The 15,698-nt window shown below is 50.3% G+C and overlaps 1 protein-coding gene across 1 annotated transcript in view; it reads left to right on the top strand.

Annotated features, from left to right (window-relative positions):
* Window positions 1-2,888: 2,888 nt before the first annotated feature.
* OPRD1 (opioid receptor delta 1) overlaps window positions 2,889-15,698 on the top strand; it is a 36,121-nt gene continuing 23,311 nt past the window's right edge. Inside the window, exon 1 of the mRNA XM_060142732.1 lies at window positions 2,889-3,103. Coding sequence (XP_059998715.1) covers window positions 2,889-3,103 — 215 coding nt within the window. The remainder of the gene's footprint in view (window positions 3,104-15,698) is intronic.

Genomic DNA, 15,698 nt, shown 5'->3' with positions numbered 1-15,698 from the left:
TTTATGATCTTTTGACTTTACAATAGTGCAAAGCTGATACACATTCAGTAGAAACCATACTTTGAATTTTGATCCTTTCCAGGCTTGTGATATGCGGTATGGTTCTCTCCTGTGACGCTGGGCAGCGGCAGCGAGCCGCAGCTCCCAGTCAGACAGGCAATCCCAACAGCAAATAACCAGTTACAACATCCCGCACCCACACAACCATGCTGGTTTTCAGTACAGTATCCAATAAATTATATGAGATAGTCAACACTTGCTTATAAAACAGGCTTGATGTTAGATGGTTTTGCCTGACTGTGGGCTAATGGAAGTGTCCTGAGCATGTTTAAGGTAGGCTAAGCTATGATGTTCGTTAGGTTGGGTGTATTAAATGCATTTTTGATTTACCATGATATTTTCAACTGACGTTAGGTTTATTGGGACGTAACCCCATTGTAATTGAGGAAGATCTGCACTTCAGTTCCAAATAAGATGTGACTGCAGAGTTGATGCAAAGGGTTTCAGTTGCTTAAAAGAATTCCTAGGTCCTATATGAAGCTATAAATGCTGTGTCTCCCTCATCAGAATGGCAGCTCACCAAAGTTGGAACTGAGCTTTCTAGTCAACCACGCATCAAGCACTAAGGTGGAGGTACGGAAGTGCACAAGACCTATTGTAGACGTAATACACACAAATCCAATGATTGCCCAGATAAATATGTGGGAAATTCTGTAAGGAAGAGGTACGGGACGCTATGAGAGTAACAAGGACACCTGGTCTACCTGCATGTGTGTGTGTGTGTGTGGGGGGGCAGTCAGTGAAGCTTTCATGGAGGAAGTGATATTTAAGCTGAAACTTGAAGGATGAATAGCACTTAGCCTGAGGAAATGGCCGAGCCTTCCAAGTGGAAGAAATAGAATACGCAAATGTCCTGAAGTTGGAAAAACTTTGGCTTGTTGGAGGGGTTGGGAGGGGGCCAGGACTCTAGTAAAATAGCCCTCCTTCTTCCTGTCTCAATGTCTCTCCCCTGGCACCAGAAGAGTCTCTGTGGATAGCAGCCCCTTTGGGACAAGGGAGAGAGTTCTGGCAGCATATGTGACCACAGAGCAAAAATCACCAGTCTGACGAGTCCTTAGATGATTGGGTGGGACAGCCTTGGGGTGGGGAGTCTGCTGTAGCTTGTAGAGGGGCTTGGACAGCAGCTGGGAGGGGCACAGAGAATGGACAGAGGGTGAACTTGGGAATTCTGTCTTGGTTCTCTCTGGGAAAGGGTAAGGGCCTTGCACATAGACAGATGACTCAAGCCAGAGAGTGATGTGAATGAGGGGTCCTTGCCCAGCCAGTCACAGGGCCAAGAGTGTCACCCCAGAGCCCAGGAGCCCCAATATTGTCCCATTCCATTCCCCTTGGGACTTTTATTCATCCAACAAGTATTTCCTGAGCACTCACTATGACCCCAGCCTTCCACTGGGTCCAGGGATCAATCAGGTCTGGTCTTCTGAAGGAGAAAACAAACTTGGATAGAAATAATTACCATGTGGGATAATTTAGTCTAGTCTTCTCGTCTGTAAACTGGGGACACTAATAATAGAATCTATGCCAAAGTGTTGCTGCATGGATAAAGGGCTCAGCACAGTGCTGGAACAGTAGGGAGAATGTTCTGGGAAGGACAGGAGTCCCAATAAGGAGGATGGCTCTGGGTCTGGGCTGGTCAGGTTAGGGAGAAGGTGTCAGAAATAGCCCCCTTCCATCTGCACCTACAGCAGCCAGAGTGATCTGTAAGGTGGTCTTTGAGACCCTGCCCACCACCTCATCCCCTTCTCCCCACACTCCCTTTCTGCCTTCTCCTCTTCCTGGCCTTTAAATCCCTCTGACCACAGGGTCTTTGCACATGTGGCTTCTTTGTCTGACATGCTCTTCCCTAGTTTTTCCCTAAGTCAGTCCCTCCTCACACTTCACATCTTACCTTAGGTGTCATTTCCTCAGGGAAGCTGTCCTGACCCCTGGGTTTTGTAGGTCCTGCCACAGGAATTCCTTGCTTTCTTTCACTTTTTCTCCGTGTGTAACTGTATCTTCATCAGTCTGGTCCTGGGATTGATGTCTGTCTCCTCCACTGGGCTGTAAGGAGGCAGGGGTCGCATCTGGTTTTCTGCACTAGTGGCTCCCCAGTAGTACCTGGTTCTTATATTCGGCACCCAGAAAAGATCTGTTGAGCAAATGAATGGAGTAAAAGAAAGCCATGGATAGTAATGGTTATTTACGGAGCATTTACTGTGTACCCGGCACTGAGCTAAGTTCTTTACCCGCATCATCTTACTAATTTCCCCAACAACCCTCTGAAGGAGGTGGTGCGATTATCCTCATTTTTCAGAAGAGAAAAATGAAGTTGAGAGAGGTTAAGTGACTTGCTCAAGGTCACTCTGTTAGTGCAGGAGTGGGAGGTGGAATTCATATAAAGGTCCTTCCAATCCCCAAGCGGCAGAGGATGCAGAAGTGAGTCCCGGCTGGGGTGGGGGCGCAACCGAGCCGGCAGAACATCCCTAGGGAGAGAGTGGGTAGCTTCCCTGGCTCCACTCCAAGTTGGTGGTGCAATGCCCGGCCCCCGTAGCGGGCGCAGACTGGCTGCCGCCTCCGGGCCACGTGGTGCGCGCGGCGGGCGCGTCCGAGGAGCCCGCAGCGGCTCCTGGCTCAGAGCGGTCTGGGCTCGGAGAGCGGGCGGGAGCTGGGGGCCGGGCCGGTGCGGGCGGCGAGGCGGGCGGAGGGGGCGCGGAGATAGCCGGGCTGTCGGGGCGCAGCAGCCGGCGGCGTCGGGGCCGCGGCCTCGTCCCTTGGCGCGCCGCTCGCACCGGGTCTCTGCGCCCAGGGCGCACGGCGGGCAGAGACGCGGGGCCGGCCGCCTGGCCGCCATGGAACCGGCCCCCTCCCCCGACGCCGAGCTGCGGTCCTTGCTCCTCGCCAACGCGTCGGACGCCTTCCCCAGCGCGGGCGCCAATGCGTCGGGGCCGCCGGCAGCACGGAGCGCCTCGTCCCTCGCCCTGGCTATCGCCATCACCGCGCTCTACTCGGCAGTGTGCGCCGTGGGGCTGCTGGGCAACGTGCTCGTCATGTTCGGCATCGTCCGGTGAGTGCGCTGCGGGCTGGTGCGTCGGGCTATGCCCCGGGGTGGGGTGGGGACTACGGACCTGGGACCCTGACCTCAGACCCCGCACTCCCGGGGCCTCTGCACTTCCTGAAGGAGGCGCCCGGGGCTCAGCGGAAAGACGACTTCCATCTCGAGGGGGACGCTGGCGCGCGCGCGCGTGCGCGTGCGTGTGTGCGCTCCCGCGTTTAACTAATAACATTTAATCATCTGTTGGCATCTCCTATTTCTCTATCAATCTATGTGGGACAGTTTGGCGACAGTTGTGTGTCTGTCACAGTTTGTGAGTGCGTGATTTTGTTTGTGACAGTACAGATGTGTGTTTGGACCTCCAAAAACCTGGTAGGGGTGGGCAGAGATGCCGGAAGTGCCATGGGCCTCTGGGGAGACGGCAGTGTGTGAGCTGACTGCACAGGTGAGGGCACAGGAGCGCTTGTGTGACCGCATCATGCGGAGGTGGCACTTACCAAGTCACACTCGGGGATCTTCTGCTGGGGTCCCAGTGTTGGTGTGTGTGCTTGTCTCACACTGTCAGCTTGTGATTCTCTCTGTAGGAGCACGTGACAGTGTGACTTGTTTCTTGTCAGACCCCTGAAACCCTCGGAGGAGGAGAGCATCCAGAGTGGCTTTGGACACTTGTGTTTGTGCACCTGTGTGTGCGTTTGTTAAGGGGTAGCCATGGTTCCTGGGTACAGTGGGCCAGCTAGTCGCTCTCTGCTTCCTTCCCCAGTGGCCCTCTAGTCCATGGCTCTGGACGTGATTCAGAGAGACCTCAGATCCTCCTCACAAATGCTCCCTCTCACCTTCTCCTCCTCTCCTCTAACAGTCTTTTGTTTTATGGAAAAGACAAAAGTGATTTGTTTGGGCTGGAGTGGAGTTTGTACTTTCATCTGAGGAAGTGAAGTTCGCTTCTTGGTATCTATGTTCAGTGCGGGGACCTTCTCAGAGAGTCTAAAACATCATTGGCTTGTCCAAAAGGAGCCTTCCTGACCCAGCTCTGTCAGTGCAGACACTGGCAAAAAGAATTGAAAGGAAACTCCCATCCTTATAACAACAAAGATGCCCGGATATTTACTGTTAGTTGGAAATGGGTCATCCACGGTGGTTGACCAAGAGTACAACCCTGAACATCTCTGGGCTCTGGTGTCACCAAGCCGGGCAGAAGGCACAGGGCAGATTGTGGATTCTGAGGTGGGAGATGTGAACTGTGGTCTTGGTGCAGTCGCTGATGCCTATCACATTGGGGGCCCATTCCCCCTGCCCCACCATCTGCCCCATCTGCCTCGGCTTCCCTGTCTGAGGGATAGAGACCCAACCTCCTCAGTTGGGAGTATGAATTCCAGAGTCTGGGGTCTCTGCCAGGCAGGGTGCAGCATACAGGAGAGTTGCGTTGGTGTGTGGGTATTGAGGGAGCTTTGGCGTAGATGACTCCAGGGGAAACTTTGCTCCCCCAGGAAGAGTGGAGGGCACAAGAACGTCCTGTGCTTTCAGTGACTCATCGCCAGCCACAGTGGGAAAATTCCCCCAAGCACAGGCAGGATTGATCTTTGCTTTGCATTTTTGTCGGGGATGCTCCCCTCTTTACCTTCGGAAGTAGTGTGGCATGTAGACTTGGGTCAACCTGAGTGTTAATCCCAGCCACGAACTGGCTCTGTGACTTGGGTAAAACACTTAGTCTCTTTGAGCCTCAGTTTCTTCATCTATAGAATGGGGGAATAATAGAAGCTTCCTCGACAGGGTTTTTGTGAGGTGTCACTGAGCGGCATATATAATGCAGCTGGCGTGGTGCCTGGACCCAATAAGTGGAAGCTGTGTGTACGATGCGGATGAGTAATTTTCCAGATTCTTCAGAATCCAGTGCCTACAACAGAGGAGAGTGAGGGGGCGCTTGTCCTAAGGTGGGCCTGGGAGTAGCTCTGATTCAGGGAGTCCCAGGTTCCTGGCACTTGCGCTCTCTAGGGGGGCTCTAAGTGCTCTGATCTGGGGAAAGCTGAGTGTCAGTGTGTTCGGTTCCATCTCCGGTCTCTTTCCTGGGGCCTCTGGCTGGTGGGCTGATGAGCACAACTCCCGCACTACCACTGAGCCAGGGGAGGGCCTCTCACTTCTGAGGGTCCACTCAGGGCAGGCCCTGGGCTCTGCCTGCTAGGGTACTCCAACCAAGCTTCCCAAAATCACATTGTCAAATGCATCTTGGAAGCAGCAGAGCTGGCCCCTCAGGTCCCTGTGTTGCTAAGACATTTCCTGGGCCAACCATCTATGTGATCACTGTATCTCTGGGCCCGACTGATTTAATCCTCACCTACAACCCTGTGGGATAGGCATTGGCATCCCCTTCATTGTCACCTCCATTCTACGGGTGAGGAATCTGCAGTTCAGAGGGAGGCAAGGTGGCCTGTCCCCCTGAGGTCCCACAGCTGGCTCCAGACCCAGAGTAGAACCCTGGTCTTGTCCAGAACTTTTTCCAGAGCTGCCTGGGATAGGGGGCAAAGAATTGCATGGAAGGCGGGCGCAGGATCCTGTTCCTCCTCTTGTCCTAGGATTCTCAGAGAATGATGGAGACAAAAGGACGATGAGCCTACACATTATTCAGCACACGTATTTTAGGCTGCCGTCCTTGGGGAGGGGAATGACGGGCCCCTGCACTTAGTCCTTCCCCACTGAAAGGGAGGCTAGGGACGGGGCAGCTGCCTGGGGCTTGGCTTCTGCTGGAAAAGTCCCAAGAGCAGTGCAGGGAGGGGAGCCAGGATGGAGAAAAGCCTCTGGTGTATCTGTGGTTCCCTGACACCCCATGCAGAGCTCAGCCCCACCAATAAGTTACTCAGTTGACTGGTTGAATGAATGAGTGATTGAATGAATGAATTCTGCCTGTCAGTCCTGAGCTGAACCTATCTGGGGAGCAGGGGAAGGTTTGCAAAGGAAGATCCAGAGGACCGTTGAGGCAGAAAAGCAGGGAGATGTAGTGGCAGAGCTGGCGCTCTGAAGTCAGATCAACGGGCATCAATGGGCAAATCCTGATTCAAAGCCACTTACTTGCTGTGTATTTGGACTAGTGACTTCACCTTTCGGAAGTTCATTTCTTCACCCGTAAAGTGGAAGTAACAGCAATGCATCTGGGCTTGTGGCGAGGATTAAATAACACGTTGTGTCTGAGCCTTTTAAGCCCTTTGAGAACAGGGAGGGTCTCTATGTGAAGGAATGAAAAGAATTAACTCATTCAAGATATATCCTATGGATGCGCTCTGCTAGATGCTGAGATGATGGTGGGGAAGAAAATCCCCTGTCCCTGCCCTCATGGAGCTCAGGTCTGGGAGAAATAGACATTCATCAGCCAGCCAGCCAATGGATTTAAGTTTGTAGCCATGGTGAGGGCCGTGGAAGAGTATGAGGGAGCTGTGGGAGCCCCCGAAGTGGGGAGGGTCTCACCTGGTCTGGAAGTTCAGGAAAGGCCTCCGAGGAGCTGAAGGATGAGGAGGGGGTAACTAAGTAAAAAGGTGAGGGAAGAGCCTGTGACGGGAAGCCTGACATGGAAGAGGGGCTGAAAAAACAGAGCACGGGTATCTCAGAATCCCAGACACAAAGCACTCTCCGTTCCCTCCTCCCCCCCGCGACTCTGACCCTCTCCTTGATCCACGGACCCGCCTGAGAAGCCCACTCATCCTTCTGGGTACATGAGAGGGGCCTCTGGAAATTGCACTCTGAGCGAACAGCCTGTGGTGCCTGAGCGTTCCATGAAGTGTGAGCAGGAGTTCTGGGGATGTGTGTCCCCAGGCAGACACTCCCTACCCCTGCAGGGTGAGCTCAGCCGGGGTGCTGACTTGTTGGGTCTTTAGAGCAGACACCCAACAACCCCTCCTCCTGGGTGCAGTCGTACCCTGAGCAGGGCTGGCATCTCAGAGTCCCCATTGGCGGCCCTCTAGGCAGGGTGGAGTGTGAAGGGCTTAAGGACCCCCACATCTCTGATGGGTGACCCCATCTTCCCTCTACATGCCTCAGGGCTTCCCAGTTTGCCTGTCCTGAATCCAGTAGGAGATTGGAGTCAATGCTTCTCCACCTGGTCTCTTGTCCGCCTGCCCTGTCCCCGGCCTCCACCTCTCCCTGACCCTGATTTCGGCAGGTTTGCACCTTGCTGTGTCTCTCACCACCCCCATCAGCCCCGCCGGGCCTCCCTGCCTCTTACCAGCCCGGCCTGCCTCTTCATGACTGTTTCAGACTATGCGTTTCTCTGCCCCTTGAGCTCTTCCTGGGCCGGCGTCTCTTCTGACTCTTGTATCAAATGTCAGCTCTGCCACCTGCTAAGATCCTTAGCAGGGTGGATGGCCACTCTGCACCGCAGTTTCTCTATTTATAAAATGTGGATCGTAGCACCTGCCTCAGAGGCACCTTCATCTTAAAGATGACAAGATGACGTTGGTAGAGCGTCGTGCGTTCCCTCCCGTCCCAGGTGACTGCGGCACAGAGCAGGGAGGGGAGGTTGGGCCTGGCAGCCTAGTGTGGGGCAGGGCCGTGACAGGTGAGTAAGGGTTCTGGGTGTCCCCTCTGTCTACTACCGAGGTGCCAGGGGTTGCTGGGACAAGTGCTCAGGGTGAGAGCTCTGAGTCCCCGTCCTGCTCTTGGGGACGCAGCGTGAAGCCCTTGCCTTCTTGTCTCCCTCCCCTCTCTTGTCCTGATTGGGGTCTGCGGATGCAGGGCTCCTGGGCCAGGAGAGATCCCAGTGAGGTGACACAGTGCAGTGGTGAAGGTTCATGGCTGGGGGTCAGGTCATGCTGGTCTCCATCCCCGCTCGACCATGTCCCAGTGTTGTGGCTTTGGGCAAACAGCTTAACTCCCCTGAGCCCCATTTCTGCATTTGCAAATTTGGGGTGATCAGGATACATTATTGGGAGCATTAAGTGAGATCATGAATGTGAAGGTCATAGCACAGCACCTGGCACATAGTAGGCCTTCAGTATGTGTCAAATGCCGAGATTAACAGGCACCCCTGCAGCTGCTCCAGGCAGGCAGAGCTGGTGGCTATGAGACCTGACTGTCTACACTTTCCACCTTGGGTCCTTTCCTGTTTCCTGCATCGTCTGCATGTTTACTCATTCAACAAGCCTTTGCTGATGCTGACCCGTGGCAGGCCCGTCCAACCTCAGCTCCCACTGACCAGACTCTCAGCTTAAGCTTCAGCATGGCCTCTGGCCTCTGATGTACCCCCAGGACCCCCTAGTTAGTTACAGCTCCAGGGACAATTGCAGCTTCCTGGAGCTGAGGGAGGCCAGGGGGGCACCTGACCCAGCCAGAGCAGGTGTCTGTGCTGAGTCGTGAAGGGGGAGCAGTAGTTGGCTCCACGGAGAGGGGGGTAGAACATTCCAGGCAGAGGGAACAGCACAAGCAAAGAAAGCTTCAGCAGATGATCGCATGGCAGAGCTGCAGAGGCCAGGGAGGTTCACCGTGGCAGAATGGAGAGAGCCAGGGGCTGGGCTGGCTGTGAGGCTGCAGAGGCCATAAGGACCAAAGCAGGGAAGGCCTTGCAGACAGGCGTCCTCCTCACCGTGGTTGTCAGCAGTGCCTGCTGTGTGTTGAGCTGCGGCCAGGCCCTGGGGCCAGTGATGCACCCACCGACCTTCCAGAATTCCTGGGGGAGGGTGCAAATATTAGAGGAACTCCATGGACCAGCCCCAGGGAATTGGAGGGAGTCATTCCGGTGAGGGGGGGTGGGGAGGGAGGGCGGAGGAGGGGCCTGGAGTCCGGCCCAGCGTGGCTGTGTTAGGGGCCAGAGGCCGTGCTGTGGCTCGAGTTGTGCTAGACAGGTTCTTGGGGCCCATGGTAAGGCAGCCGCGCTGGGAAATGAAGGAGCTTTTGGTCACAGGCCATGGGGAAGAGGACTTTGGAGCAGTCTGTGCAGAATGGAGTTCAAGAAGATTAATTTGCTGTGGGTGGGCTTGGGGTGGATTGGAAGGGGTCAGCTCAGGGTGATGGAAGAGAGCTGGGTGACCTGGGACAGGCCCCAGAAACCCTGGCCTTGGTTGTTCCTTTCTAAGCCGGAGCGCTGTGGGACCTGCAGAAGGCAGGAGGCTGGGCCAGATGAGCTCTGGCGAGGCGAGTGGGGAGGGCAGCAGCCCTGGATGGTGTCCCCGAGCCTCCTGGCCCTGCCCCAGGGCCTAGCTTCCCAGGTCTTGGGTTCATTCCCTGGGGAACATGTGTGACGCACAGACACACCGGGGAGAATCCAGAGGAGTCATTCCCGCGCTCCTGCCACGTGCCAGAGGCTCCTCCAAGCTGCATGACAGGCCTGCGAGGGTATGAGAGATGAGCGCGGGAAGGCTCCGAGGGAGCCTCTCACAGCCAGAAGGAGGCACACCCAGGTCTTTCTGACTCCCCAACCCCTCCACGTCCACTCTGCCACTGCCATCCATGGGACACATGGGGAATGGAGGCGAGAGCTGGGGCTGTCTAGTTAGAGGAGGGAGGACCAGGGCTGGGGAGGAGGGCAGATTGCTGTCTGCAAACCTCTGAGGCCTCTGTGTGGGGTGACAGCACTTGGGAGTCTGGACGTCATAGCCAGACTGACCTGAGATCACATTTACTAAGAGAGTGAGCTTGGGAGATACACGCATAACCTCTCTGAGCCTCAGTTTTCTCATCTGTGAAATGGGAGTAGCAATAGACCCTCATAGGGTGGTTATGAGAAGTTCATGAGAAGTTCATGAAGTTCATGTGAAGGACTTCAGCACAGAGCCAGGAACTTGGTAAATATTCTATAAACATTTTCTATTATTATGTCTGTTTAGAAGAGGAGTGAGACTTGCTTCTCACTCATTTGATCGACATTTATCGAGCCCCAGAGGAACTAGAATTATTGGGTGGATGCTACAGGGAAACTTTGTCAGCTCAATACCAGACATTTTTTTTTTTACAGTAAACACAGTGTCATAAATCACCACAAGTAACACTGTAGTTATTTCAGAAAATACTGAGATGATTAGGCAGCGACAAACATTACCCATAATCCTACCATAAAGAGAAAAGCTTTGTCGTTTTGGTGTATTTCTTTCCCATGTCTTTCTGTGTCTCTCGCTCTGTGTTTGTTTGTTTGTGTGTGTGTGTGTGTGTGTGTGTGTTTTAATGACATCTATATCATACTACATTGAAATAATGATCACATCATATATAGTATTTTGTAAGCTGCCTTTTCACGTACCATTATGAGTGTATTCTCATGTTATCAAACATTCTTTGAAGACATGATTTTTGACGGCTGCGTTGTATGAATGTCTTCTATATGGGGGGACTTACATCGTTTCTCATATCATGCCAGTCTAAGTAATGTGTCTGTGAACGTTCTTGAACCCATATGTTTGTGCACATCTCATATTATTTCTAGAAGAAAGTTTCTAACAGTCAGAGCTCTTCAGGAAGGTATGGACTGCTGTGTAATATAGGGAGTTTCCTGTCCCTGAAGCTATGCAAGAGGGCACTGGCAAACCACTGTGTGGAGGTTTGGCGATGGAGATTTGGGTGGAGAAAAGGTAGACATACGTAATTTCAGGCTCCTTTTCCCACAGCTGAGACTGGAGGAAGAATGCTTCTCAGATTCTGTGATCTCAGATTTCCCTTCTCCCCTTCCTGGCAGATGACGCCTGAACTTTAGAGGACGGGGGCTGTGCAAGGGCAAGGCATGATTTCATTAACCTCGGAGTCCTGGGACCTCGAAATCTAATTGGCTACCCAGACACCATAACATGCACAGGAAGAGGGATAATCGTGGCGTAGAGCAGAAAGCCCAGCTTAAATTAGCAATTTATCATCTTGCAGGCTGCAGAGGCCCCAGTACCATCTGGGCGGCGTCGGGTGGGGTGGGGTGTCTGCGTTGTGTTCTATTGATTTAGAGCTCCCAGTTCAGCTGCAGAAATCAGCAGCTTTGTCTCTGGCCGGGGTGGGTGTGTGCAGCAAGAATTTTTTCTTCTGTAGCTTCCCAAGTCTTTCTTGATAAGTGGAAGGGACTCAAACTTCAGAGTCCTGTGAGGTCAAAGAGTCCCATTCAATAAACATGACACAGGGAGAGGTAGAAATGGCCTCACTCCCCTCCCCTGCCGAAGTAGCCTTTTCACTAGGGCGTAGAATTTTGAATCACGGATGATTATTCTCTTTATTGTACATTTATTTTGTGCCAGGCACTCTGCTTAGAGATGTATGTATATTATCCTATTTAATCCTCACAGACCTCTATTAGGTGAGTGCAGTTGCCCCCATTTTCTAGATGAGGAAACTCGAGGCTCAGAGAATGTTTGATATAATATGCTCAAAGTCCTGGAGTCAGACTGAAGTCAGGTTGTTCTGATCGCAGAGCCTGCACTTTTTTTTTTTTAATTGACGTATAGTCGATTTAAAATGTTGTGTTAATTTCTGCTGTCCAGCAAAGTGATTCAGTTATACATATATATACATTCTTTTTAATATTCTTTTCCATTATGGTTTATCTCAGGATATTGAATGTAGTTCCCAGTACTATACAGTAGGACCTTGTTGTTTATCCATTCTATATATAATAGTTTGCATCTGCTAATCCCAAACTCCCAATCCATCCCTCCCCCACCCCCCTCCTCCTTGGCAACCACAAGTCTGTTCTTTATGTCTGTGAGTCTGTTCTTTTTTTTTGGCGGGGGGGTGGTATAGTTGTTTTACAATGTTGTGTTAGTTTCTACTGTACAGCAAAGTGGAGTTCCCTGTGCTATACAGCATGTTCTTATTAGTTCTCTATTTTATACACATCAGTGTATACATGTCAATCCCAATCTCCCAGTTCATCCCACCCCCCCACCCCCACCCCCACTTTCCTCCCTTGGTATCCATATGTTTGTTCTTTATATCTGTGTATCTCTATTTCTCCCTTGTAAACTGGTTCATCTGTACCATTTTTCTAGATTCCACATGTATGCATTAATATACGATATTTGTTTTTCTCTTTCTGACTTACTTCACTCTGTATGACAGTTTCTAGATGCATCCACGTCTCAACAAATGACCCAATTTTGTTCCTTTTTGTGGCTGAGTAATATTCCATTGTATATACTGCACCACATCTTCTTTATCCATTCGTATGTCGATGGGCATTTAGGTTGCTTCCATGACCTGGCGATTGTAAACAGTGCTGCAGTGAACTTTGGGGTGCATGTGTCTTTTTGAATTATGGTTTTCTCTGGGTATATGCCCAGTAGTGGGATTGCTGGGTCATATGGTAATTCTAGTTTTAGTTTTTTAAGGAACCTCCATACTGTTCTCCATAGTGGCTATATCAATTTACATTCCCACCAACAGTGCAAGAGGGTTCCCTTTTCTCCACACCCTCTCCAGCATTTATTGTTTGTAGATCTTCTGATGATGCCCATTCTAACTGATGTGAGGTGATACCTCATTGTAGTTTTGATTTGCATTTCTCTAATAATTAGTGATGTTGAGCAGCTTTTCATGTGCTTCTTGGCCATCTGTATGTCTTCTTTGGAGAAATGTCTATTTAGGTCTTCTGCCCATTTTTTGATTAGGTTGTTTTGTTTTTTTTAATATTGAGCTGCATGAGCTGTTTATATATTTTGGAGATTAATCCTTTGTCCTTTGATTCATTTGCAGATATTTTCTCCCATTCTGAGGGTTGTCTTTTCATCTTGTTTATGGTTTCCTTTGCTGTGTAAAAGCTTTTAAGTTTCCTTAGGTCCCATTTGTTTATTTTTGTTTTTATTTCCATTACTCTAGGAGGTGGATCAAAAAAGATCTTGCTGTGGTTTATGTCAAAGAGTCCTCTTCCTATGTTTTCCTCTAAGTGTTTTATAGTGTTTGGTCTTACATTTAGGTCTTTAATCCATTTTGAGTTTATTTTTGTGTATTGTGTTAGGGACTGTTCTAATTTCATTCTTTTACATGTAGCTGTCCAGTTTTCTCAGTGCCAGTTATTGAAGAGACTCTTTTCTCCATTGTATATACTTGCCTCCTTTGTCATAGATTGGTTGACCATAGGTGCATGATCTATTCATTTGTCGATGGATGTTTAGGTTGTTTCTGGGATTTCTATCCTGTTCCATTGATCTATATTTCTGTTTTTGTGCCAGTACCATACTGTCTTGATTACTGTAGCTTTGTAGTATAGTCTGAAGTTAGGGAGTCTGATTCCTCCAGCTCCGTTTTTTTTCCCTCAAGATTGCTTTGGCTATTTGGGGTCTTTTGTGTCTCCATACAAATTTTAAGATTTTTTGTTCTAGTTTTGTAAAAAATGCCATGGTAATTTGATAGGGAGTGTATTAAATCTGTAGATTGCTTTGGGTAATATAGTTATTTTCACAATATTGATTCTTCCAATCCATGAACATGGTATATCTCTCCATCTGTTTGTGTCATCTTTGATTTCTTTTATCAGTGTCTTTTTTTTTTTTTTTTTTTTTTGCCGTACGCGGGCCTCTCACTGTTGTGGCCTCTCCCATTGTGGAGCACAGGCTCCAGATGTGCAGGCTCAGTGGCCATGGCTTACGGGCCCACCCGCTCTGCGGCATGTGGGATCTTCCTGGACTGGGGCACGAACCCATGTCCCCTGCATCGGCAGGCGGACTCTCAACCACTGCACCACCAGGGAAGCCCTTATCAGTGTCTTATAGTTTTCTGAGTACAGGTCTTCTACCTCCTTAGGTAGATTTATTCCTAGATATTTTATTCTTTTTGTTGCAGTGGTGAATGGGATTGTTTCTTTAATTTCTCTTTCTGTTCTTTCATTGTTAGTGTATAGGAATGCAAGAGATTTCTGTGCATTAATTTTATATCCTGCAACTTTACCAAATTCATTGATTAGCTCTAGTAGTTTTCTGGTGGCATCTTCAGGATTTTTTATGTATAGTATCATGTGAGTCTGTTTCATAGATGGGTTCATTTGTGTCATATTTTATTTTTGTTTTTTTTTTGCGGTACGTGGGCCTCTCACTGTTGTGACCTCTCCCCTTGTGGAGCACAGGCTCCGGACACGCAGGCTCAGTGGCCATGGCTCATGGGCCCAGCCACTCCGCGGCATGTGGGATCTTCCCGGACCGGGGCATGAACCCGTGTCCCCTGCATCTGCAGGCGGACTCTCAACCACTGCGCCACCAGGGGAGCCCTGTGTCATATTTTAGATTCTACATATAAGTGATATCATATAGTATTTATCTTTCTCTCTCTGATTTACTTCACTTAGTATGATAATCTCTAGTTGCACCCATGTTTCTGCAAGTGGCATTATTTCATTCTTTTTTATGGCTGAGTAGTATTCCATTGTATTTATGTACCGTGTCTTCTTTATCCATTCATCTGTCGATGGACGTTTAGGTTGTTTCTGTGTCTTGGCTGGCTATTGTAAATAGTAGAGCTCGCACTTTTAACCATTGCCCTGACCTCTGCCATCTTGTATATCAAGTTTAGCCCCTCTGATTTACAAATGAGTAAACTGAGGCCTGGAGAAATTCTGTGTCTTTTGAGTCAGTGGCCAAGGCAGGACTGGAACTTGCCTTTCCTAACCCCTTGCCTTCTCTTGCATCTGTTTCCATGCTTGGGATTACCTGGGCTAAGGGAGAGCCAAAGGGTGGCTGGGAATAGGAGTAGCTGGGATCATGAGACGTTATTTCCTACACAAGGCAGTCCAGCTTGGGGGCCACTGACAACACCTAAGAGGCCCAACGAACCCAAGTTCCCTGGGGCAAGGCCAGCATCTAGTGAAGCAGCCATATCCTTCAGAGATTTGATTCCAATCCAGGTCTGCTTCTTGCTGGCTTTCCACCCTTAGGCTCACCTCACAGAGCCTGTTTTCTTATCTGTGAAATAGGGATGATAGAAAAACACCTACATTGCAGGTAAACATACATTCAGCAACTCTTCCTAAGTATCAGGCAGAGTTCTAGGTGCTAGGTATGCAACAATGATCAAGATACAGTCCCTGTCCTCATGGAGCTGACATTCTAGTGGGGAAAAGATAGACAATAAAGAAATAGATGTAAGGCCTATAGGCAATGAAGTCAACTGAAACAGGCATGGTGACAGAGTGGCGGGGCTGCAGATGTAGATGGGGAGGTTGGGGAGGAGGAGACAATTGAGCAGAGGTCAGTTGCTAGGAGGAAGTGTTTTAGCAGGGGGAACAGTGAGGGCAAAAGTTAAGGGAGGTGATGTATGGCCTTAGCACAGGGCCTGGCCCATAACAGGAAATTGTTGGTGATAATGATGCCTTTTGGCTGGTTGCCTAGGACTTGGGAACAGGGGCAAGGATTAAGCCAAGGGAAAGAAACTGCTTCTGCCGGCCAGGCCAGATGCCCCTGCAGGACAGATGGAGGTAATTTGTTTCCCTTGGTTACAAAAACTCATCTTCCTGAAGTGCTAGGAAATGCCCCACATCTAGTGATTTTCCATTCCTCCCAGTGAAGAGGGAGCAGAGCCCACACGTGGTCAGAGGGCTGTCCTGCTGGGAGGGGCAGGTGGCCACAAGACGCTTCCTCCACAGGCTCAGGCGTGGTCATCCCAGGTACGAGAGAGGTCAACAGCAAAGAATGGCATATTGACTTGTCAAACTTAACACCAAAAATAGCACTGC

The sequence above is a fragment of the Lagenorhynchus albirostris genome, chromosome 2 (assembly GCF_949774975.1).
Source record: "Lagenorhynchus albirostris chromosome 2, mLagAlb1.1, whole genome shotgun sequence".
Classification (NCBI taxonomy): domain Eukaryota; kingdom Metazoa; phylum Chordata; class Mammalia; order Artiodactyla; family Delphinidae; genus Lagenorhynchus; species Lagenorhynchus albirostris.
This window is presented reverse-complemented; position numbering and strand designations above follow the sequence as displayed.